We start from the raw sequence: 23969 nt of genomic DNA, 5'->3' as shown, positions 1-23969 counted from the left end.
GTTGTTGACTGCACTAGTTTTAGCTAGGTGTCCATCACGAATAGCAATTGGGAACCAAATGGGAAATGGATAACTGGTAGGCTGATTAGTGGCCCACTGGTCCCTTTCACAAGGGCCAAACTAGGCAGTTAATCCTGCCCAAAAGTAAGCAAAAAGCTCTACAACAGTGGTGATGAAAAGGCTCCTCTGTCGGTTGTCAGCCGTGGCCCAAGCAGCTCTTCTCCCCCCCCCCCCCAGCCCCTCAGGAGCCGCCTGATGAAACTTAAATGAGTTTGTTGAAATAAACACTCTGCTCCATTAGAGATGTTTGCAGTACACACATTTCCAGCACACTGGAATGGGAAAACCTCTGGAGCAACAGCTCTGAGTGAACTCAGCGAGGAGCTGATCCACAGACAGAATTACCGCTCCGCATGAATACAGATGGAGACAGTGTTAACACAAGGTGAGATGAGTCACTGCCTTTTCATGTTTCTCATCTTGTCTTCTCAAGGTTTTAGGCTCGTCTCCAGAGAAGCTGCCAATATGGCATTTTTTTTCACTCAACCTAACCTCGGGCCAAACTCACAAAGTCTTCTGACTCTCTGTATAATGTGCATTCACTCCAGCTGCTCTACAGCTGGGGCTAATGGCTCAGTAATCATACAGGCTTTGGTACATTATGTTCTTGTGTGTGTCTGTGCATCTTTGGAGATGGTATAATGTTATTCCTGATGACTGAAACAATGATATATCAGTCCTCGAAGGGGTCTCTTCACCCCAAAAATATATTTGATTTACCATTAAATGGTATGAAGCCATGGAGATGGTTTTGGTTATATATTTTTCTATTTCAACAATGGAAAAGTATTGTGTAAAACAATCAAAATGACCTTTTACAATGGTCTAATCCATTAAGATACAAAATATTTGGGGCATTCTTTAGATCAGCCAACCCCAATTAGCGGCCCGCGGGCCAGATCCGGCCCGCGAGAGGCAATAGCATGGCCCGCGCTGATCTACTGGCATTCACTTGTTATAACATAAAAACATAAAATAAAATGTCCGCGGTTTCGCTTTATTTTGACCTCCGTCGACACTCGTAAACCTGACCCATGACCTTATCGCGTGCATATGCAAGACGTGCTTCGCGCGCTTGACTTACTCGTCACCACCTGGAATAGCGGCAAACACATATAAACAATAGCTCGCCAGCTAGCCGCCTGTCATCCCAACCCAGCGATTGACCAACATGACACTAACGGGCCGTGGATAACTCAAACCCAGGATGGAATTCGCAAAGAAGAGGAAGGTAGACCAGGAGAACCGTCAGTTCAAAACTGACTGGACTGAGAAGTATTGTTTTTTTTTACCGGACCACGTCAATGCTAAACCGACTTGTTTGATTTGCATGCAGAATGTAGCTGTAATCAAATCAGACAACCTGAAGCGGCACTTCACCTCTATTCATGCTGCCAGTTTTAATGCTAACTATCCAGAGAAATCCGACCAGCGCACACAAAAGATAGCAGGTTTGCTTGCATCATACAAGCACACTGTTTCCACAATGTCGAAAACAACATCGGCACAAGAGAGCGCAACAGCTGCCTCATTGCACGTCTCTTGGACGCTTGCTAGAGCCAAGAAGCCGTTTGCTGATGCTGAGTTAATTAAACGGTGTGCGATAGACATGGCTCATGAAGTTTTAAATCATGATGAAAAACAACAAAAAAAGGTTGTAGAGCTATTAAAGCAGGTGCCGCTGTCGGCTAACACGGCAACCAGAAGAGTAGAGGTTTTAGCGGAGGAGTGTTTTTCCAGTCTACTCACGGATTTGAAGAAAACAGAGGCTATATCCTTAGCCATAGACTCCTCCTGTGACCGAACCGACATGGAACAGCTGTCTGTGTTCGTACGATTTTTTGATGGGAAGATATTCCGGGAAGAGCTGCTGTGTTTGCTTACTCTGCCCGGGCACACAACCGGGGAAATAATCTTCCACGAGCTGACACAGTTCTTCGAAAAGAATGGTTTGAATGTGAGTCAAATCGTCTCTGTTGTAACCGACGGGGCTCCGTCGATGGTTGGAAAGCACAAAGGCTTGGTAAGCAGGCTTTCCGCCGTTAACCCGGCGCTTCTGACATTTCACTGCATCATTCACAAATCAGTGTTGTGCGCAAAACTGTGTGGAAAAATGAAAGAAACGATGGATACTGTGACGAGACTGGTTAACTTTGTGCGTGAGAGCTCTAGTCTGCAGCATCGCCTTTTTAGATCGTTGCTAGAGGAAATGTCCTCTGAACACAAGGATCTCTTACTACACAACGATGTTCGCTGGCTGAGCAAGGGCCGTGTGTTGGAGAGGGTGTGCGACCTGCGTGATGAACTGGTGTCGTTCTTATCAAGCCTGCAGGGCCAAAAAGCCCATGAGTTTTTGAGCTTTTTAACTGACACCAAGGTGATAGCAGATGTTCATTTTTTGTGTGACATCATGTCTCATCTAAATCACCTTAACCTGCAGCTGCAAGGCAAGAACCACACTGTTGCTGAGATGTACGAGGCGGTTGAAGCTTTTCGGTCAAAGCTGCACCTTTTGGAGAGAGATATTCATGGGAGGAAGCTGCACTTTCCACGTCTGCGTGAGCACTGCGAGAAGAATGAAATGCCGGAAGATCCAGTAATGAAGGATTTTGTGTCAAAACTGGCAGAAAACTTCAAGGAGCGATTTGAAAGCTCCCCTAAAATCTCACGTGACATCCTCCTCTTCCTCAGACAGCCGTTCTCTGTGTCAGCAGACGGGCAGTGGACTGGAGAGGCCAAAAGGCTGGTGCCTTCCATAGAAGAGGGAGCTCTTCAGATGGAGGTCTTAGAGATGGGAAGCTCTGAGTTGCTGAAAGCTCAACACAAGGATGCACCAGTGTGTGACTTTTGGATCAACATGGTTCCCCAAGCTCGTTTCAAAAACACCAGAGCTATTGCTATGTTCCTACTCACAATGTTCCCCTCAACATACATCTGCGAATCAGGATTTTCTTCAATGAATGCTATCAAAAGCCAGGACAGGAACAGACTCTCCAGTGCACATCTTGGACAGTGCCTCAGGATTGCCACAACAGAATACAAGCCCAACATCAGACAGGTTGCCTCATCCCGCCGCTCTCACTTCTCTCACTGATTGGTGAGTGAACAACATCAATTTATTTTTGCAATTTGTCAATTCTATTGTGGTATAATAATTATTAAGACAAAAATAACCATTTTATAGTTATATTTTATATGTACATTCATTTCCTAAATAAAATGCTACGCAGCGTAATTAAAAACAAATTATTAATATGATAGATAAAAAACCTTGGATAATGCAGGGCTTTTAACAACAGCCCACAAACTGGTTAAATTGAATACAACATTAAAATAATATATTAAAAATAAAGTAAAAAAAAAACAATGCTATTTGTTATTTACAGCCTGATATTATTTGGTACACATATTTAAAAATGTTAAAACTGATAATGTGGTGAATTTGGTACGACATTATAAAAGTAACTAACTGAAACTCTCTCTCTGTCTTCCTGTCTTTCCCAGTGTGTGTGTGTGTGTGTGTGTGTGTGTGTGTGTGTGTGTGTGTGTGTGTGTGTGTGTGTGTGTGTGTGTGTGTGTGTGTGTGTGTGTGTGTGTGTGTGTGTGTGTGTGTGTGTGTGTGTGTGTGTGTGTGTGTGTGTGTGTGTGTGTGTGTGTGTGTGTGTGTGTTACAGTGTTTGCTGAATTGGATGTGGACCTGTCTGACTATTTGATCAGAGTTCACTGTTGTTTTTTATTTTTGTTTTATTGTTATACCCCATCAGACCACAGCAAAATCATTTGTATTTGATAAAGCATTTATTTATTATTATTGTTAATAAATGTTTGATTTCGGTCTAATTTTGTTTCAAGGATGCATTTTTCCTTTACTCTCAACACAGGGTTTGTTTAATTACTACTGCCACTACTACAACAATTATAATAGAGGTAACATCTGCACATAGTGTAAAACAACTTTTAGTGACACATAGCATTTTGGCCCTTAGCTTGTCATGCTTGAAAAAAATTGGCCCTTTGGTAAATATAATTGGGGAACCCTGCTCTACAGTATGTTATAAAAACATGCCCGGATTCTTAAATAACATTTATTGTAATTACCAGCAGCATATGGCTGGAACTATGAAAAGAAGGTGGCAAAAAAAAGAATTTCCCTTTTAATCTTCAAATTACTCCATGTTGTGGAGCTCAATCTTTTTTTTCCTCAAATTCATCATATAATATTAATGGAGGCGTTCTGATTTGTAATTTACCATTTAAGGTAAGGTATATACAAAGTCTTTATGGAATGAGCTCCCTCTTTTGTCTTAGAACAAACTGTAGGTTAGATGATGTATAGAATGACTCACATCCTGGTTGTTCATGTCCCAGTAGGGCCTCTCTCCGTATGAAACCACCTCCCACATGACGACACCATAACTCCACACATCGCTCGCCGTGGTGAACTTCCTGTAGGATATGCCCTCTGGAGCCGTCCACCTGATGGGGATCTTCCCTCCAGGGGAGAGATAAGTCCCACTAGCCTCCTAATAAAGAAGTCAAAGTCATTGTGGTCCAGTGAATAAAAGGTTTTTATTTCTATCATTGTTTAATTTGGTCTTTTGCCTGACTGATTACCTCATTGATTAATATATCTGAAGAGAGAAATAGTTTTTATTCCTATTGTTGTGGCTTTAAGATGTATTCTTTGATTTTTTTCCAATCTCAATCTTTATTTATTTATAAAGCACATTTAAAATAACCTCAGTTTACCAAAGTGCTGTACAGGGAACACATACAATATACAATAACACAAAAGGAGTAAAAGAATAAAACAATAATTAAAAACAAGATAAAAAACAACATGTCATGTTCAACTAGTATTAAAAGCCAGTCAATTGTTCATGCATTTGTCTATAACAAATCTTTTAACAATAAAAAAGCAGCTAATAAATAGGCTAGGAATGACAGAGCTAACAAGAATGACGGCTAACGGTTAGCTGTTTGTTTGTATATGTTATTTCTGTGTGTGTCTTACCCTTGTGGTGTAGGCAGCCTCTGGGTCGTCTTCCAGAACTCGACTCAGGCCGAAGTCGGACACCTTACACACCAGGTTGCTGTTGACCAGGATGTTACGAGCTGCCAGGTCTCTGTGAACATAGCTCATGTCCGACAGGTACTTCATACCTGAGGCGATGCCGCGCAGCATGCCGACCAGCTGGATCACCGTGAACTGCCCGTCATGTTTCTGTAACATGAAAGTTATAGAGACAGGAGGGCAGGTTAGCAACAGGTAGCTCTCGAGGTCATGACATGGTTATTATCTGCTATTTAGTACATTTTTCAGTGAGATGGAAAAATGCAAAGCTGTATTTATTGGAAAGAAAATTAGACAGTATGAGGAAATGCATGTACCCGAAGAAAAGTATCCAGGGATCCATTTTCCATGTATTCTGTAATGATCATCAAAGGCTTACCTAAACAAGTAAAGAGTAATAAATGTTAAAATGCAACAAGATCAGACCTTCATTAATCCCTGTAGGTAATTTCAGGTATCAAAGCAGAAACATCAATAAGAGACAAATAAAACAGGATAGGGCAGGTAAGGGTAGGTAAAGGGATAACAACCATATAATTAGGTAAACTGTTAAAATATATACAGATGTGAATATATGTGATAAATATATGTACTGTATGTGCAAGTCTGCAGGTGCGAGTCCAAAATATGTACATATAGTGCAAACTCACAACCCAAATACTACAAATTTGAAATTGCAAGTTCTTCAACTCACATCTTGTGACGACACCCTCCAGCCTGATGATGTTGGGATGGTCAAACTGTCCCATGATGGAGGCCTCAGACAGGAAGTCCCGCCTCTGTTTGTCAGAGTACCCCGCCTTCAGACTCTTGATGGCCACGTAGATCTCCCTCTTTCCCTGAACACGCAGCCGGCCACTGCACACCTCCCCAAACTCTCCTACACACACAGAGCAAACAGCAGTGTCAGCGCCAAGCCAGCATGTGTGTGGGGGCCTGTTACTGCGCGCGCGCGCGCGTGTGTGTGTGTGTGTGTGTGTGCGGGCACTGATGCCAAGCTTACCCATGCCAATAACCCTCTCGATGTGAATACTGCTAACATCAATCTCCTTGGCAAACTCGTGGATGGCCTGATCGGGGTTCATAGGTGAACGGATCCACGTAGATTTTAACTCCTGCCATAAAGGAGAGGCGGGAGAGGAGGAAGGATGCAGAGGAGGGTAAGAAATAAGAGTTGTATAACTGCTGCATATGCTATGCAAATAGCTTTGGCAATAAGTGTGTAGGATGTGTGCAGGTGTAGAAGAAATGTAATAAAGAGCATCAGTCTGTGTGTGTGTGTGTGTGTGTGTGTGTGTGTGTGTGTGTGTGTGTGTGTGTGTGTGTGTGTGTGTGTGTGTGTGTGTGTGTGTGTGTGTGTGTGTGTGTGTGTGTGTGTGTGTGTGTGTGTGTGTGTGTGTGTGTGTGTGTGTGTGTGTGTGTGTGTGAAGTACCTGGGTTAAGATGTTTCTCCTCCTCAGATTCCTGCTTTGTTTTACTGTACTTGCTCCTCCTGATGAGATAAAGAAGGTGATTGACATGTAACACTCAGATAGAAAAGTCACAAAATAGATTTTTGTCACTCTTTTTTTGGTCAGGATTTTAACAGTTTGCAAGAAATGACAAATGGAAAAATATTGTTGTGTCCCATTTTTTTCAACTTTGTTTATTTTCATTCCTAGTAGCGCTGGGCATTCACTGGCTTTTTCAGGATTTGCCGCCATTGAGAGGGAAGACAATGAGAACAGAGAGCAACGGGCTGCAGGAGAAGCAGAGCGAGGAGATGAAAGCATTTCAAGAGAGAGGGAGGAGGGGCGATGCCTCAGGTAGTGCAAGATAAAAGGTGTTTCCATTAAACAAAGAAACTGTCAAAAACACCTTTGTGGCTGAGCAGGTGTGTGTGTGTGTGTGTGTGTGTGTGTGTGTGTGTGTGTGTGTGTGTGTGTGTGTGTGTGTGTGTGTGTGAGAATTTGCGCATGCTTGTGTTTCTGGTGTGTATGTGTGTGTGTGTGTGTGTGTGTGTACACACCAATTGAAGTTGACATACAAGCTGTGCTGCTGAAGAGACAGTAATGACAAGTCAGGGACAAAGGGATTATCACTGTCTCACTATAATCCCCTTTAAAAGCTCCAGGTAACACACACACTATTTACCAACACAATAGCAGTTGTTTGTGTGTATTGTGGCAGTTTGGTCAAAAGCAGTAGTTAGGGTTGAGGCAGCACGCATGTTGACGTCAGCGATGCACTGATGGGAAACTTCCCACCATCATAAAAAGCCTATAGGTGTGAATGCCTGCCTGTATGGATGCCTATATATGTGTGTGTGTGAGTTGGTGCGTGAGTTTGTGTGTGTGTATACCTGCGGCTAATGATGAAGACAGCTGCAGATATCAGCAGTAAAATTCCGACCCCGCTGACAGACAGCAGCAGGAAGGCTGAGTTTACTCCTTCTCCAATCAGAGGGAAGGGATCTAACAGGGAAGGACATAAAAAGGGCGCATCCAGAAAGTTGTTACCTTGGAAACAATAAACTTTATCGTATAGTTTTAAAACTTCATGAAAATTACTGTCACAATACCTGAGTTGGTGGCGAATTCGAACGCGGTGCTGAAGTCTCCGTACCCGGCAGCGGTGCGAGCACGCACATGAAACACATACACAGTGAGGGGGTTGAGACCCGTGACATCCACGCTCCGGGAAAAGGTCCTCATTATGCGGTAGGAACGCTCCTTCTGATCCTGATTAGACGGGACAAAAAGAGGGGCTCTTTTCAATGTCTGACCGCAAATCCATCGCCGCCATCAAAGTTACACAAACAGCGTGCCAACATATCGGCATTCCAGACAGCTGCCTGAGCTGCATTAACCTGCGGGCGCCTCACCTTTTCATAGAACTTGACCTCGTATTCTAGGATGACCCCGTTGGGTCTATCCGGCTGTTGCCAGGACAACGACAAACTGTGCCTGGTGACGTCGGTGGCTAAGATCGACGAAACCGGAGATGGAGCTGGGAGGGAGAGAATGATGAGGAGGGATAATTCAGTGACAAGAAAAATAACTTAGTGACAGATATATATTATAAGCTCATAAGATTCCATGTATCATAGTTTAACAGCACAGCAACGTTTTAAAGGTATGTCTGCTGCCTGTATGTCAATAATCCCATTGACCCAGTGCACCTGAGAATTGACCTAAATCTCATTCCTTCCTATTCCCCAGGGACCAGCCTCATTCTCCACTTCCTCTCTGCTTACATTCCTCTACTTTCCTTCCCCGCACACTGTTTGTCTTCCTTTGTGCCTGTTCATGTGATATCGGGCCATATGGTGGTGCAGGTTGGACGAGACAAATCCCAGGCAGCTCTCATGCTGTGCACACACAGCTACGTTATTTCCCCGGGGCATCTAGATCTAGGCAGGTGTGCCGTTTTCTAAATGCCACCATAACGACTTAAAGCAATGACAGTTTAGATGTTACAGCATGGGGGAAAAAAGCACTCGCTGAAAACTAATGGAGAGCATGTGTGAGGAGCGCCACACACTAGCTGACACCTTCACAACCTAAATGAAACACGCCATAAAAGCCGGGTGACTTTCCACACACTTCCGTGGTTAAGAGCTGACAAGAGGGAAATCCCACCCTCACATACACTAATGCCCTTATGTGTCAACTTTTCTGCTCTGTGCTTTTTTCATTTACTTTTCCCTCAACATACACTGTCTATTTGTATTTAAATCAGTGATTTACATTCCCCTGAACACTTTCTGACATCCTCTCGAGAACACCCCTATAATTAATTTGGCTGTTGTTAGGTGTAGGAGGACGGAATAATAACTATGGCAGCTCTGACAGATAGTAAGAGCCAGAATTTCCAGTTGACAGAAAGCAGGAAAGGTGTCTTGAAGTGTCATTAATCTTGATGTGGTTGTTAGTGGAGAAAGCGTCACATTGCATAAATAAGTTTTCTATTGAAGAGTTATGTAAACAATGCATTTGAAGTATATTTGCAATATATGGATTTTTTTATACAGTATTACAATGTGGTTATGTCTTTTATGTTTCAAGAAATGGGGCTAATTTATCCTATCTGCATTTCAAATGCTATTTCAGAATCACATGCATTCTTAGGATGCACTGAAAATATATTTGTGGCAGTACAGATATATTAAGCATACATTTCCTAATAATCATAGCAACAATAGTTGTCTCATAGCACTGAAATATTGTTGGATGGAGGTTTTCCCCAACATGCTTCCACATTACCCATAGGGCCTTGCTTCCCTGGGGGGTCTGCATGCAGTGAACAGCAGTTTGCATTGTGCTGACCCACTTACGGACCAACAACCATAAGCATATTTTATGTTGCTGCAACAATCCGACAAACACATTTACTCTCACACTCAAAGCCTTCATCTCACCAGCTTGGTTGGTGGTGACGGTGACGGACACACTCTGGGTCGCCCCTGCACCGCTGGCCAGGGAGACCCCGTTGCGCGCGTGGACGATGAAGGTGTAGTGTGTGTGGGCCCTCAGCTCGCTCACCACCACCCGGCTGCTCTTCAGGCCACTCTGCTCTGGGGAGAAAATCACATCGGAGGCGCAGGGCAGGCAGAGCTGAGAGCTGGAGCCTGCGCCGGGCCTCGGGTAATCCCCAGGTCTGCCCTGGTAGACCCCCCTCCCTGACTGGACTTCAGATCCCACAATCCCCTGGTCTGACTGCATCCCCAGGCCGACGCGCTGAGCCTCGGGCTGAGAGAGGCTGTGATTCCTGGGGGGGGCTTTACTGCCAGTCTGACTGTGGCTGGCGGTCTGACAGATGAGGCACTCCAGACTGTAGCTGGTGTCACTCCGTCCCCCCAACCGGCGGGGGAGGGCCCACTCCAACACCACCGAGGTCTCGTTCACCACAGAGATGAGCTGCTGTGGAGCTGATGGTGGCTCTGGGGAAGATTCGGGGGATATAAGCTTGATTAAGCATGAACAAAACCAATAAAGTTTATATTCTATATTGCACATAATGGGGAGGGTATACGGGTTGTATATGGGGTCGAGGGGGTTGCTGCAAGCCATTGGCACAAGTTGAAAAGTAGACATCTGGCATTAGACTGAAACCATAATGTTCAGAGATGTTTTTGATGGGGTGGATGTTTTATTCTGTGGTATTTCTTTTTTGTGTGTTGTGTGTCTGAGAGACAGGGCATGTGTGTGTGTGTGTGTGTGTGTGTGTGTGTGTGTGTGTGTGTGTGTGTGTGTGTGTGTGTGTGTGTGTGTGTGTGTGTGTGTGTGTGTGTGTGTGTGTGTGTGTGTGTTTTCATTTTTCCCAGGCCAAGGAAACCATGTGCTGTAAATAGGCATAATTAAGTTTATGACACACAGACCGAGGCCTCCAATTCTGTCACAGAGGACCTACTCAGCGTCTTAAAGACAGAGAGAGAGAGAGAGAGAGAGAGAAAGAGAACGAGAGAGGGAGAGGACATTTATTCACTATTTAATATATTTACTTATCACTAGCAGACAGGATGTAGATGGTGGCTTAGTCATAAGTAATGGGATCATGAAACAGGGGTTGCATTCAGACTAGTTTGTTTCTCCCTCTGTTTGGTAGAGATAGAGAGAATGGGAGACAATCAGTGTGCTTTATTTGCTTGTATTAGCAAGCAATGCGCACGTATTGTCTTGGTTTGACTTGTGTATGCTGTGTGTGTGTGTGTGTGTGTGTGTGTGTGTGTGTGTGTGTGTGTGTGTGTGTGTGTGTGTGTGTGTGTGTGTGTGTGTGTCCTTACGGGTGCAGGCCATGGAGGGAGGGTCGCTGTCGGCGCGGTAGAATCCAGAGTGGCAGTCGCAGGCGGTCGCCCCGTCTCTGAGCGAGTGGCTGTGCGGAGGACACTTGGAGCATACTGCTTCTGAAGACTTGGCCTTGTAAAACCCAACAGAGCAGGCTGCAGAGGGACAGAAACAGACAGATTTAAGACTCCACTTCAATAACAATGCATAGCCACGTACACCTGGTCCCGAAAATGTCCATAACAACAGGTCACATTGATATAAACTTTATTGTAGACATCAATAAATATCTTGTAAAATGAAGTGACAACACGTTTCCTTCAACAGAACACTGTAGTTGTTAAAGGTGCCCTGTTTTGGACCACTAGTGGTGCTAAGGGGCAATGTTTTTGGTCATTTCGGGCAATCATATTCACAATTTAGCTGACTGATTTTTTATGAAATGTAAATGGTTCACAGGTATTTTAATTTTTAAACTGTTGGTTGGACAAAATAAGCATTTTTTTTAAAATACGTAAACAGGGGACATTTACTGTTGCTGCTGCTAAATAAAAATATTAAATTCATTAGTTACAGCCTTAATTTGTACAACAGCTGTCCGCTGATAGAAAAAAACATACATTTTGGTTAAAATAACATGTTTTGTTGAGACACCAAAAAAATGGACACCAAAACATCCATGGTATTCGTCAGCTTTGAGTAATTAAAGCAGTGCATTAAACACTGACTTCAGGTCAGCTGACCCCTGAGCCTTGTTAGAGTCTTAGTTACCCTACATATTGACGGCTGACAACAAAGTCAACACATAGACTGCAATTCCATCCAAAGATAAACAAGTGTACAAAAAAAGATCTAGAGATAAATAGATATAGCATGAGGGGGAGGGGTAGAATGATTTCTTTTATCTTTGCAAAGAAATAAACCACCTAAAGGAACACTAGGTGATCAGCTCCCACTCACACACACAAACACCACAACTGAATACATCAAAATGCAACGCCAACACAAATATAACTGACATTTAAATAAGTGAAAGAGGAGAAACAGAGAGGGTGATGGAGAGACAGAGGGGGAGTGGAGGGGGGAAGAAAGCTTCTCTCCGTTTACCAAGGAATTCACGCATTGACAGAGTAACAATACAATAAATGAGTACATAATTATACCGCTTGACATCCACTGGTGAAGCGAAAGAGATGGCAGAGCGTGGCTGGTTCGAGACATTTTTTTCATCTTTTTAATTTTGGAAGGAAACCCTCTCGTTTGTTTCCACGGCAATCATTTTCTCAACACCTTCCTTTTCATCATCACACCCTATTCACTCTCCTTCCTCAATCCCACCATCTTTCCCGGTTTCTCTGCTCATTCTTTTTTCAAAGCTTTCAATTTCCAAGAGAGATGAAGACATCCCAGTAGGAGTGGATAGGAATGTGGGAATGGTGTGTGTGTGTGTGTGTGTGTGTGTGTGTGTGTGTGTGTGTGTGTGTGTGTGTGTGTGTGTGTGTGTGTGTGTGTGTGTGTGTGTGTGTGTGTGTGTGTGTGTGTGTGTGTGTGTGTGTTCTAGTGCTTTATGACACACTCATCAGCAAATGAGAGGGAGGAAGTCTTCTCTGTAATCTTCTCACACCGACCATCCTGCTCCATCTGTGTGAGCCACCATAGATTTGCTCTTTCACACACTCATCTGCCCTCCCTTTCACATTTTTCACAACCTCCCTCATTCGCTCCCGGCGCACTTCCTCCTCGACCTCTACTTATCTGTCTTTGTGTCTCTGACAACTCTCTCCATCCTGCTCTATCTCGGTATGATACTCTGCGTGCCAAATCCTTGAAAAGCTTTGAAGCAGCGTTTATGGCTTGATATTGATAGTAATTCAAATGAGACCGCACACGTAACACACGAGGCTTTAAAGCGTTTGTCGAAACCTGTAAATTCATAAACACATTCACGGCTGATAAGGCTGGCTTTCAGGAGTCGTTAAAATGTGTCAGCTGATATGATCAAATGGGAGATAAAATACAGTTTTATCACTATTCTGCTGTTGTGCACATTCCTTAGTGTTTAATCATCTATCTGGCGAAGTAAGCCATGGATGGGAAAGCGAGGGAGATAAAGAGAGAAAGAAAGAAAAGTATTTGACCTGCTAAAGACTTAAGGGTTGATTATAGGACTAAACAAGACGCTGCCAGGGGAGTCACGCTGCCTTTGTCTCTGTCAAACCAATCCTCTATCCTTGTCTCCAACACAGAGGACGGATTGAAGGAGGAAGAGGAAGAAAGGAGCAAGTATTTGAAGCCATAAACTTCCTTCAGTGGCCTCTCATGTCTCTATTCCCTCTGTTGCCTTTTGTGTCTTTTTTAGCGCTGGTTTTGACAGGGGGGGGGGGGTGAGCGCAGCTGACCCCAAATAAGAGCTCATGAGGGTGTCATTAACCCGACATTAACCCTACGCTACCGAGGGCTGTGCGGATCCTGAGCCTATCCAATAAAAAGGGAGGGATTTGGACACAAACATACTTTTAAAAAAAAGGGAGATAAGGAGAGATGTGTGTGTGCATGTCTGTGTTCACATTTTGCCTGTTAGCACGGGAGCAAATAGACTGCAATCAGCTTTTTTGTCAAGCACGAGAAAGTGTGAAAAAGATGGAGGGAAGGTTGACTGGGAGAGACAGCAAGCCACTGACAAGAAGCAAGAGATAAAGAAGTGGAGAGACAAAAAGATAGCGAGTGAGGAGGAGGGACAGAAGCACAGGGGAAGGTGCCCTTTGATTGTTATCAGCATTGTCGGCATTTGCATATGCATTCATCTGCTACCTAAAATGCAAATGGGGCTCACTGCAAATCTGAGTAAGAGCCTTGTCGGCACACTGTATTTGTGTGGGTGGGTGTGTGTGTGTGTGTATTCCTCCTGACCCCATGTTATCTGTCATCATCCCTTGTTCTTTCCCAGCAAAGGGGTGTAGATGGAGGAAGTACCCCCGGCCGCTCCACAGTGACACCTGTCCGTGTGATGGATGGAGGGAGGGACGGACTGACGGATGGATGGACGGATTGATAGACTGTCACGCGAGAAGGAGGGACGCTATTAATCACAGGGGTCATGGCCCGTTAATTAAAAGCCGCCGAAAAAGCTGGAGATAAGCCGTGATCCTTATCTTCTTCCTCCTGTATGTCTTCATTGAAAGGACAGCCCCCGCTCCCCAGGAACTCACATTCCTACAGAGCCTGGTATTAAATTCATCTCATACATCATGCACGGGCACTAGCTTCTCACACGGGTCTGCATTTAAAACCTAAGGAATGTGCTCAGTGTAAGCCGCAGCTTTAAGTTTGTCTACATTTCAATACTCACAGAAACTGGTGCTACGATGGATTTGTGTGTTTGCCTGCCCAAAGCCAACAGTGCGGACATTAGCATGTGAAAAGGGCTCTGCAACAATACACCCCCCTCTCCCCCCATCGCACACAGATCACCCCCTGCCACCAGCAGCAGTAGCACCCCCACCCACCCCTGACCACGGATCAGGGGAGAAGAGTTGGAGAAGAGAGAGGAGGGATAATGAGAGGGAGACAGAGAGAGAGCGGGGCTTGTTCCGATGCCAGAGAGCTACAGACTGACTGCTGGTGCTGGCAGAGCTCCTCTACATTAAGAACAACCTGGGAGAAAGGAGACAATAGCACGCGCAGACCCTGACTGTGACGGTAGAATGCAGACCATTCCCCCCACCTGAGTTACACACACACACACACACACACACACACACACACACACACACACACACACACACACACACACACACACACACACACACACACACACACACACACACACACACACACACACACACACACACACACACACACACACACACACACACACACACACACACACACACACACACACACACACACACACACACACACACACACACACACACACACACACACACACACACACACACCTCCTCCCTCTCTGTTTGCCTCAACACACTCTTCTCTCTATAGGCATTCCATGGGCAGTCCTCCAAACTGTGAGTGTATGGGAGGGAGGGCTTTGTTAGGCAGAGAATCAGAGATACAGTACCCACACATGAACACTTGTGCACAAACACGCACACTAAATCATCACTCCAGCATGCCCAGAGTCCAGAAATGCGGTGCAATAATTAGGGGCTGAATACAGCGATTATGCACTCTTTTCTATCCAGCGCTCACTCTTTCTTTCTGTCATCTCCCTTTGAGTCCCCTCTCCCTCTTTTCATCCCGTTCTCGTCCCAAACACTTTCTGCGTTTGACGAGACACTGCAGGTGCGTTGGAAAGAAGCACAAGCATGAAATCTCTGTGGACGCAGGGAACACAGAAGCAGTCCAACCCTCCCAGGCAGTCACACACCAGAAAAAGGGAGGCCAGTGCAGGGACAGCGAAACAAAAAAAGGCTCCTCTTTCATTCCGCCTTCCTGGCCGTTCACATTTCAAATTCTCTCTGTTGTTTCACTCCTCTTGTCTCTCCTCCTTCATTTCCGATCCTCCCAGACGGATCGCAGCTGTCAAACTTTTGACGTCTTCATCTACCTCGGTCATGACCCTGCACCCTGTAGCTAAACTCTCTCTGTGTGAGTGTGTGCGTGAGTGGCTGTCAGTCAGAGTTTTTGACGTCTTCATCAGGCTCAGTCATGACCTCGGTCTTAACCAAGGGTTTAGAAAAAGAGGGGGCGTTCCCTCTCTCTTGTGTTTCTCTACTCATCCCCTTTGCACCCGATGGCGAACCCCCAGCGGGGGAGGGGCAGGTCTGTATTGATGCCTTCTGCTGTCAGTGGCCTTCTTTCAATCTCCCTCTCGCCCTATTCAACTCCTAATCCCTTCTTCCTCTCCAGAGCTTCTCCTCTCATCCTCTCCATCCTCATTACACTGTGTCAACAGTGAATGAACTTTTCACATTTCTCCGCTTTGGCAAAGTCCTGTTTCAGTTCAGTTCAACAGGAGTTTTGGGGTAAAATTAAATTAAAAAGTAAAAAGGCAGTACACATATCAACACAGCAATGAGTGGTTGTTGCACCAGGACTCTAAGCTTGATGAAAATGTTGTAAAATAGTTTTTTTTAAATAAATTCCATTTTACATAGATATACAGTATGCTAAACAATTACTGGTAGACATTCAGAGCAGACACAATTATGAATATATTTTACAAATCATGCAAGTTTGAATCAAGAATTTTTATAATGAGCCTTCTACTAGACAAATATGTGTTTACCCAATAAGGTCTGGATTTATATTTTAGTTTTGGCTTAACTTCGATGTTTTCACGGAGGAAATTTTAGAGAAATATTTCCACGTTTTGGGAAATTATGTTTATTCAGTTTCTCGCCAAGAGTTATATGAGAAGATTGATACCATTTATTGATGTATCCATTGAATAGGAAACCAGTAGTTAACAGCTAGTATTGCTCTGCTTTAAAGGTTCAACAAAATACTGACCAGAATCTCAAAAACCCACCAAAAACATGTCCTATCTGTTGTTTTTTTTAAACGCACAAAAACAAAACTTACAAAGCAAAACGTTCCTGTAATCCTGGGTGTCAAGTACAGACTGTTTCTTGGCCCAGAGGCTGTGATTTCCTCTGTCTTTCCATCTAACTCTTGATAACAAAGCCAGTATGAACCAACCCTTAATAACAAGAGCCTCTGTCCAGTTATAGCTGGCTATATTCAATCATTCTTTGCCAGTGAAGGCACGAGGGTCTAGAAGATCCTGAAACCTTTTGACAAGAGGAGAGACAGATCTCATCTCAAAACTATCTGCCTTTTTCTCTCTATCCCCCCCTCTGCCCTCCCCCTCTCTCTGCACATTTCAAACTTAAAATGGAAGAAGTGTTGAGGCATCTATCCAATACTGCAGGGTCAGAGTTTTCACTGTGCAACGTTGGGTATTCATTCAGACTTTGATGGATTTCCACTGAGGCAGCTGAGCCCGGCCAACAACCTGACAAGCAGCGAGAGTGGGGAGACAGGGAAGAGAGCCGCAGATAGATAGATAGCACTTCACATCTGCTGGAGGTTCAACAAAGTCAAGGGTCTCCACTAAATCTAGTTGAGGAGGAGCATCTTTCAGGCTTCAGGGACCATCCTGCAAACCTCCTCCTCTTTTCACAAAGGACAATCGGGGGAAGCGGGGTAAAGGTTTTCGAGGACGTTTATCACAGAGAATTTTGGCTAGTGCTCCTCTTATTACAAAGAAAAAGAGTCACATTCCCCCCCCTCTTTAGCGCCAACTGGCAGTAACCGCATCGCTCTCTTTAGGTCCATCTTTTCGCCTTTCTCCCTCTCAGCGGCTCTTCTCTCCTCTTTGAGTTATGGGTCTGTTTGTTATACAATTAGCCTTCTGGGATAGGATTCATAAATAAAACAGATGGAGCAGATCAGTGTGTCTCTCCCTTGTCTCTGTGCATCTGCATGTGGATGTGTGTGTGTGTGCGTGTGCGTGTGTGTGCGTGTGCGTGTGCGTGTGCATGTGTGTGTGTGTGTGTGTGTGCGTGCGTGTGTGTGTGTGTGTGTATGAGAGAACATGTTGTGTGTCCGTTCTGTATGAGACTGAATGGGGGAGTGAAGCCATGTTGTAAAAATGTCTCCACCGAGTCTGTTGTCCCCCATTCCCTCCCCGCTTTCTCACACAAACACGCACATTTAGTTGTCTTCAATATCACAACAAGTAACTTTTACACGTCATTCACGCCACATGCATGTTGGTGAAATGTGTGAACAGCTTGCACATTTGTTACCGTAAAGTTCAGACCAGATTTGTAAGTGATAGAAAGACATGTTTGTCCAGATGGCAGTTATGTCAGCACACCTCACAATCAGACCTTTGAGCTTCCACGTATACTCATTGCAAGACTTAAGAAACTCTTTACATCTTGAATTCATCAGGATATTGAAGTGTTATGAATTATAAATTCAAACTGTTATTTGGGGTAACTCTACAGATTCTACAGCAAAATGCAATGATTGTTACTGGTATCTCTTACAATCAGAACAGATGAATGAAGTGCTCTAATGTCCTTTCTTTAGTTTGATGACAAGATATTATTCACAGGCTGCATTCAGGATCCAATTAGCATAGCTTAGCCCAAAGACAGTAAACAGAGGAAAACAACAAGCCTGTCTTTGCTGAAAGGTAACACAATATGCCTTCAGGCTCCCCAAAGCTCACTAATTAAAAAATGAAATCCTTCTTGTTTATTCATAAAAAAGATTAAGATGAGATATGACATGTTGTGTTTTGTGTGTCAGACTATTTCTGGACTGGGTGCAGAGACTCTCTCTATGCCACACGTTGGAAGTGCTGGTAGATTTTGTCCCATTTGGACAGATCCAGGCTCTTTGTTTCCCTGTTTCCAAAATTGTTAGACTTTTCTACAAATATGCAGCAATTTAAGAAAGTGTAATATTTACTTGAATTTGAATGAATTCAAAATTGTTAGGCAGTCTTGTATTGTGCACCTATCTCTAAACTTCATTCGCCTCACAAATATTTTTGAATACAACTCCTCAACTATCAATTTGTAAAAGTTAGAAAAAACAACCCTGATGATTCATTTGTTGCGGTGTTGGGGAAACAGACTGCACAGTTAAACTGTGTGAGTATCCCCTTTACAATGACAACAATTCTAAATATATCACGTGGAAATAATTAAAACAATCCACAGAATAATCAAGCAGGTGTTAATTATTACACAAGCCAAATCTGTCAGTGTTGGTTAGCAAATAGCTTGTTAACTCAAGGACTAATTATTCATATGCAGATGAGCTTAAAGCAACACAAGGGGAGCCGAGTGCCTTTAGACTTAATGCAAAATGGATGAGTCTGAAAATCACAAAATTAAACATCAATTTTATGGTTTTAGTAACCCTGCTTCTCTTACCTTTACATGTGCCACCCTTCTCTTGATATCCTGGGTTGCAGTAACATCCACCAATAGGAACCAACCACTCTCCATCAGCACCGCAGTACATTTTAGGCTCTTCTTTCTCCTCTGATTGGTCGACACAAGACCCCCTGACCTCCACTAAGGAAGACGTATCGGCCCCGGTTACAGTGTCGGGGAACGTTGCCAGGTTACGGATGGTGAGCGGGCAGGTTTTGTAGAAAACTCTGACAGAAACCAAAGCGATACAGGCGCCAACATCCTGAAAGGCCAGGTAGAAACCCTTCCGGGTCGTGACCTTGACGTCTCGCACCTCAGTGTTTAGTTTCATGATGCGATCACCAACGTCCACCTGGATGGAAAAACATTTAGAGGTACATTAATTAATTGTGATGTAAACAGTGTCAGCCCTCTATAATTTAAAGTGGTAGTTGCTATTGAACCGTGGCTGATCTTTATATCGTCAGCATTTGGCTCTCATCCAGATTGGCTTCTATTGATTGCAAAGGTAAAATAAGATGTAATGCCTGCAATGCCAAAAACTAAAGTAAGTTTTGTTAGGACTAGGCAAAAGCACCTAGCCAGCATTCCTGGGACAGCAGACTGGACATGGAAGACAAAAGTGCTTGTAAAGTAAATACAAAAATTACAGCTAAGTACCCAGGGGAGGTTTAGTTTCAAGATAAGAGCAAATTAAAGCGAGCAGAGAAGGGAAGATAAAGAACTCAAAGCCTGACTCAGTTGTTCAGTGTTACCTGGGTGAAGCTCTCGTCTGCTGCCACAGTGTCCACCTTAATGAAGCTGCTCTCTCTGATGTAGCTCTCTCTGTCTTCGTTAGACTCGTGGTAGTACAGATTGAATGTCTCCTACAAGACAAAAGAGACAGGAAAAAAAGTGAGACTGACGCCTCTATTTATCTTCATCAGCACTCATCTTTTCTCTTAATATGATAATGAGTCAAAGGGGGGGGGGGTTGTGTTTGAATAACCAGCAGCTGTAATATATAATAAAGCGTCATTAGCTGCAAACGGTCCGTTAGATAATTAGCATAAAGTTAACATATTGAAGAAATCCTTGTTGAAATGTCATTTTGCTTAAAACTTTATGGGCCTGAGCCATACAATGACCATCATGCAGTGTTCAGACAGCATAAGTATGTTTTCCTGTACCTTGCAGGTGCCGGTGACCCCTGGCAGGCTGTTGCAGTCTCTCAGGGTGAACTTGACTTCGACGTAGACCCGCTGAGCGCCGGACCGAGGGATCCAATCTGTCCTCAACCAGTTATTCTGATTGGGTTCTAAGACGTTGCACACCTGGTATGTTCTGATGGGGATGTTCTTCTCATCCATTATACTCACCTCTTCCCACTGCAAACAAACACACATCCAATTGAATTAGTACACTTGTGAGGGCGTCTACTTATGAAGCGTGTTTATTTTCTCGCTCATTGTAAAACATCAATATTGAGATTGATTTTCTACTTTCAAAACATCAACTGGTTGAATTGCATGCCAAAAGAATAAAACTCAATTTTGCGGAAAACTTCATTAAAAGATGATTTTCCATCCTAGTGATCATTAAGCAGTCATAGAGCAGGTCAAAACTTTTTCTGATTCAATACAATTTTACACATTTGATAATTAGCTGCTAACTAGCAATCTTTCTAAGGGACATTGTTCAAATCTGGGGGGAAACTAATACACAGATCTTGTGGAAAAAGGATGTAAATGGAGAAGTAAACATTTTCCTGGCACTCAAGTTTCACTTGGAAGAGTATTTGAATGTTAAGGGGAATATTTATTTCCCACAAATGCTGAAGAACAAGATCAAATAAAATTCAGATGCTGGGGCACATCCTCTAAATTAGTGCTGTCACTTGAAATAATTCCTTCTTGCATCAATATTCAGCAGCGGACAGTGGTTCAGATTTGTTGGGACTCCAAGGTTTTACAGGCACATTTCCATACAAGTAAAACAGGCTCAGCCTTCACTTCAACATCCATCTCAATACAGCCGACGATTTGCCTTGTACTGTGACCCTTCAAATGACCGCAGGGCCTCCCAACTCCAAATTGGCTTTTTATTGCCACTGAATAATAATCTGCTTTGGGGAGAGCTGTATACACACTAAATGTGCCGTGTCGAAAGAAAGAAAAAGAGAGGGAGAGTCAGAGAATGTATCAATGTGTGTGTGTGTTGGAGGGGTGGGGGGTCTGTGTGGGAGTGTGTGTCTAATGAGCTTGATCGATATGTCATCAGGAATGATTTCAATGGGCAATATTGGCTTATTACAGCTATATTGATGAATTAATATTGGTGTATATGTTGGCAGAAACTGCACGGCAGTACATTTCTATTTGACTTTTCTAAAACCATTTATTTATTTCAAATTATTTGTTTTCAGTTGAGCTAACTGTTGAACACTTGTGGTTTTCTTGTCTTTTTGGCCAGTACAATGTAATGTGATAAAAATAGGTTAATATAACCATTATCAAGTTTGTATTAATCTCAAATATCCACATATGCATCAGCCTCAAAAATCCAGCATCGCACTTTAGTCTGTAACTGTGCACTCCTACAGTATGTGAATATAAGAGAGTGTACGCATGAGCGAGAGTGGGAGCTCATGGTCACGTCTTTGTATGTTGTGTGTGTGTTTTTGCAGTGCATGTGTGGAGTATTGAGGAAGAGAGCAGTAAAAAAAAAAGCTGTCATGGGGTATGAGGCCTTCTTGTCTAGTTTCTTTTGGAGTCTTTGTCAGCAGACAGAAATCACAGCTGTCAGAGGGAAAAAGCTTTGCCCCAACCATACAGAGATGATGTTTTGTGTGTATGTGAGTGTGTAGCTGAGGGGTGCGGAAGGTGGGGGTGCCTGTAATCAAAAGCTCAGTGCGTGCAGACCAGGACCCCGTCAATCAAGCAGCATGTGAGAGAATGGGAGCATGGTGACTGAAAAAATAAGAGTCAAGTTCACCAATAACTCTTAAACCAACAAAGTGGTGAGAGAGACACTGAGTGAGAGAGAGAGAGAGAGAGAGAGACAAAGAGAGAAAGAGAGAAAGAAAGAGAGCGAGAGAGAGAGAGAGAGAGAGAGAGAGAGAGAGAGAGAGAGGAAGCACATATATTAATTGTAGATCACAATGTACCAACAACGAAAAGAACAAAAAGATGAGGGCGCAATACAAAATGGATATCTACAGGATTTGGCAACTAGTAGTAGAAATCCCTAAAAAAAATAGACACCCACCACCAAGCTGGTTTATGCTTTTTCTTTTGCCAAACACAACGCCAGCAAGCTCATATTAGCACTTAGGCTTGGTGAACAACAGCACATTTCAGAATCTGTGGGATGATTATTTAAAGTTCCCAGACCAAGTGTGTGTGCGTGTGTTTGTGTGCGTGAGCGATAGAGAGTGTGTTTGTCCAAAGAGAGAACAGGTTGTAAACAGTGTATCTGTAAAAAAGCTCCCACTCACCCCTCCCTCGGAAGGACTGGCTGCCCATTTCAGCTCTCCTGGCACTGTCCTGGTATCCAGCAGGGTCACTAAAATGCACACGCACACATGCAGGTGGTTTAAGGGCAAACAGCCTACAGGGTATAAGCACAATAAAACTCTTTTGCAGTGAAAAATAAGTCACACGTTTGCACTTAGCCATACCACAAGATCAACACTAAATGACTAAGCATGGTAAATGTGGAATTAGCAGATATCATACCCCACAAATGTGATATGTATAACACTTTTAATATTCATTATCATGAACATAACATTATATCATATACATAGTCTTCATCTTTTCAGTTTATAGTATTGATTGCATTTCTTCAAATGGTATTTATGCATTAAGAAACATCAACCGTGTATGATTTGTAAGCTTTTACTGCATGCTCCACACTAGATTTTTGATCATATCATGAGGAAACATCCAAGATCAATGGGAAGACAGAGCATGCATCTGAACAGCTTTGGGGCTCAACTACACAAAAAACTGGACAAATAATACATTTCCTCCAAATACGACTTTTTGACGGTTCAGGTTTCTTGCATATTCGCCCTGCTCTTCACAATCATCACGCGTACGCGGAGCGCACGCAGAGGTGTCTCCCAGCGTGCAGGAGCGGAAACCCGAAGTCACACACACACACACGCGCGCACACAATCAGAATCCTTCGTTACTCACCTTCGTTCAGCTGATAAATCCTCGTCCTCGAACTTGAAACTAGTGTTAACATCCATATTAAGGTAGAAAATAATCGCCGTAAGTGTGCAGCCATGTGTGCCGTGTGAAAGCGTGTGTGTTCCGCGTTGGCTCTGCGCACTGGCTGAAGCGGCTCCATCCCGGTGGGAAAAGTGTGTGTGAATGAACCCAAGTGTGAAAGCGAGTTGGATGCAGCAGCGGATACTGGGGCGGTCTCTCACACTCAGATGCTTCTCTTAATGGTAATTCAAATGACACGAGCCAAAAGACATACAGTACTGTGCTCCATATCTGCGTCAATGCATCATTTCTACAGTTTATTTCCCCAACTAAAAGGACAAGCGGAATAGGTTTTTGGAAAAAGACCAGGCTTCATTTGGTAGATATATCTGTAGGCTCCAGGGATTCAAAAACGGGACCCTAGAAAGTAATACTTTCCTGTTTAATAACCACCATCTTACATTAAATATTGTTGACATTTCTCCTTGATTTTCCAGGATAACACTTGATCTCCTGAACAACTGCAGGTAAGACCCCACTTCGAAACCACTAATCTAAGGTGAATATCAGAGGATACAATTAACAAATGCACAACTCCTGCAGATAGTCTTTGTTCCACACCAGAATTGATATTTAGCAGTTAAAACCCTGAAAGGTGCCAGAAGGCATCTGGTCACAAACGTCACATAGTCAGATAAAACCACGGAGGCGTGTGGTGCAGTGGATAGAGCGTTGGTCTTCGGATCAAGGGAGCACAGGTTCAAACCCCACTGCAGTCAGCATGTCGCTGTGTCCCTGGGCAAGACACTTCACCCCAAATTGCTCTTGTGGGGATTGCCCAAAGTATTGAGTATGTAAGTCGATTTGGATAAAAGCGTCTAACAAGTAACATGTCATGTAAAAAAAAGAAAAACATGAATACCAAAATATAAATGTGTCACCATTTTTT

General features: G+C 43.6%; 2 protein-coding genes across 2 annotated transcripts; one reads left to right on the top strand and one right to left on the bottom strand.

Moving 5' to 3' along the window:
* Window positions 1–1870: 1870 nt before the first annotated feature.
* Window positions 1871–3154, top strand: LOC307019925 (protein FAM200A-like; the record flags this gene model as incomplete). Its single annotated transcript, XM_079651024.1, has 1 exon — window positions 1871–3154. The coding sequence occupies one exon, from the start codon at window positions 1871–1873 to the stop codon at window positions 3152–3154; it is 1284 nt and encodes a 427-aa protein (XP_079507150.1).
* Window positions 3155–4196: 1042 nt separating this feature from the next.
* On the bottom strand, window positions 4197–23969 carry LOC307020841 (ephrin type-A receptor 4-A-like). The gene is given in 17 exon segments (XM_079652441.1): window positions 4197–4583; window positions 5075–5284; window positions 5452–5513; window positions 5829–6014; window positions 6138–6214; window positions 6216–6249; window positions 6568–6626; window positions 7476–7587; window positions 7695–7854; window positions 7998–8122; window positions 9534–10055; window positions 10899–11054; window positions 18819–19173; window positions 19577–19687; window positions 19991–20188; window positions 22297–22364; window positions 23003–23969. Coding segments are annotated over 17 exon segments (2811 nt in total). The 5' UTR covers window positions 23160–23969; the 3' UTR covers window positions 4197–4364.

Source organism: Notothenia rossii, assembly GCF_949606895.1.
Source record: "Notothenia rossii genome assembly, chromosome: 9".
Lineage (NCBI taxonomy): Eukaryota > Metazoa > Chordata > Actinopteri > Perciformes > Nototheniidae > Notothenia > Notothenia rossii.
The sequence above is the reverse complement of the archived record's forward strand: the minus strand, read 5'-3'. Positions and strand labels throughout refer to the sequence as shown.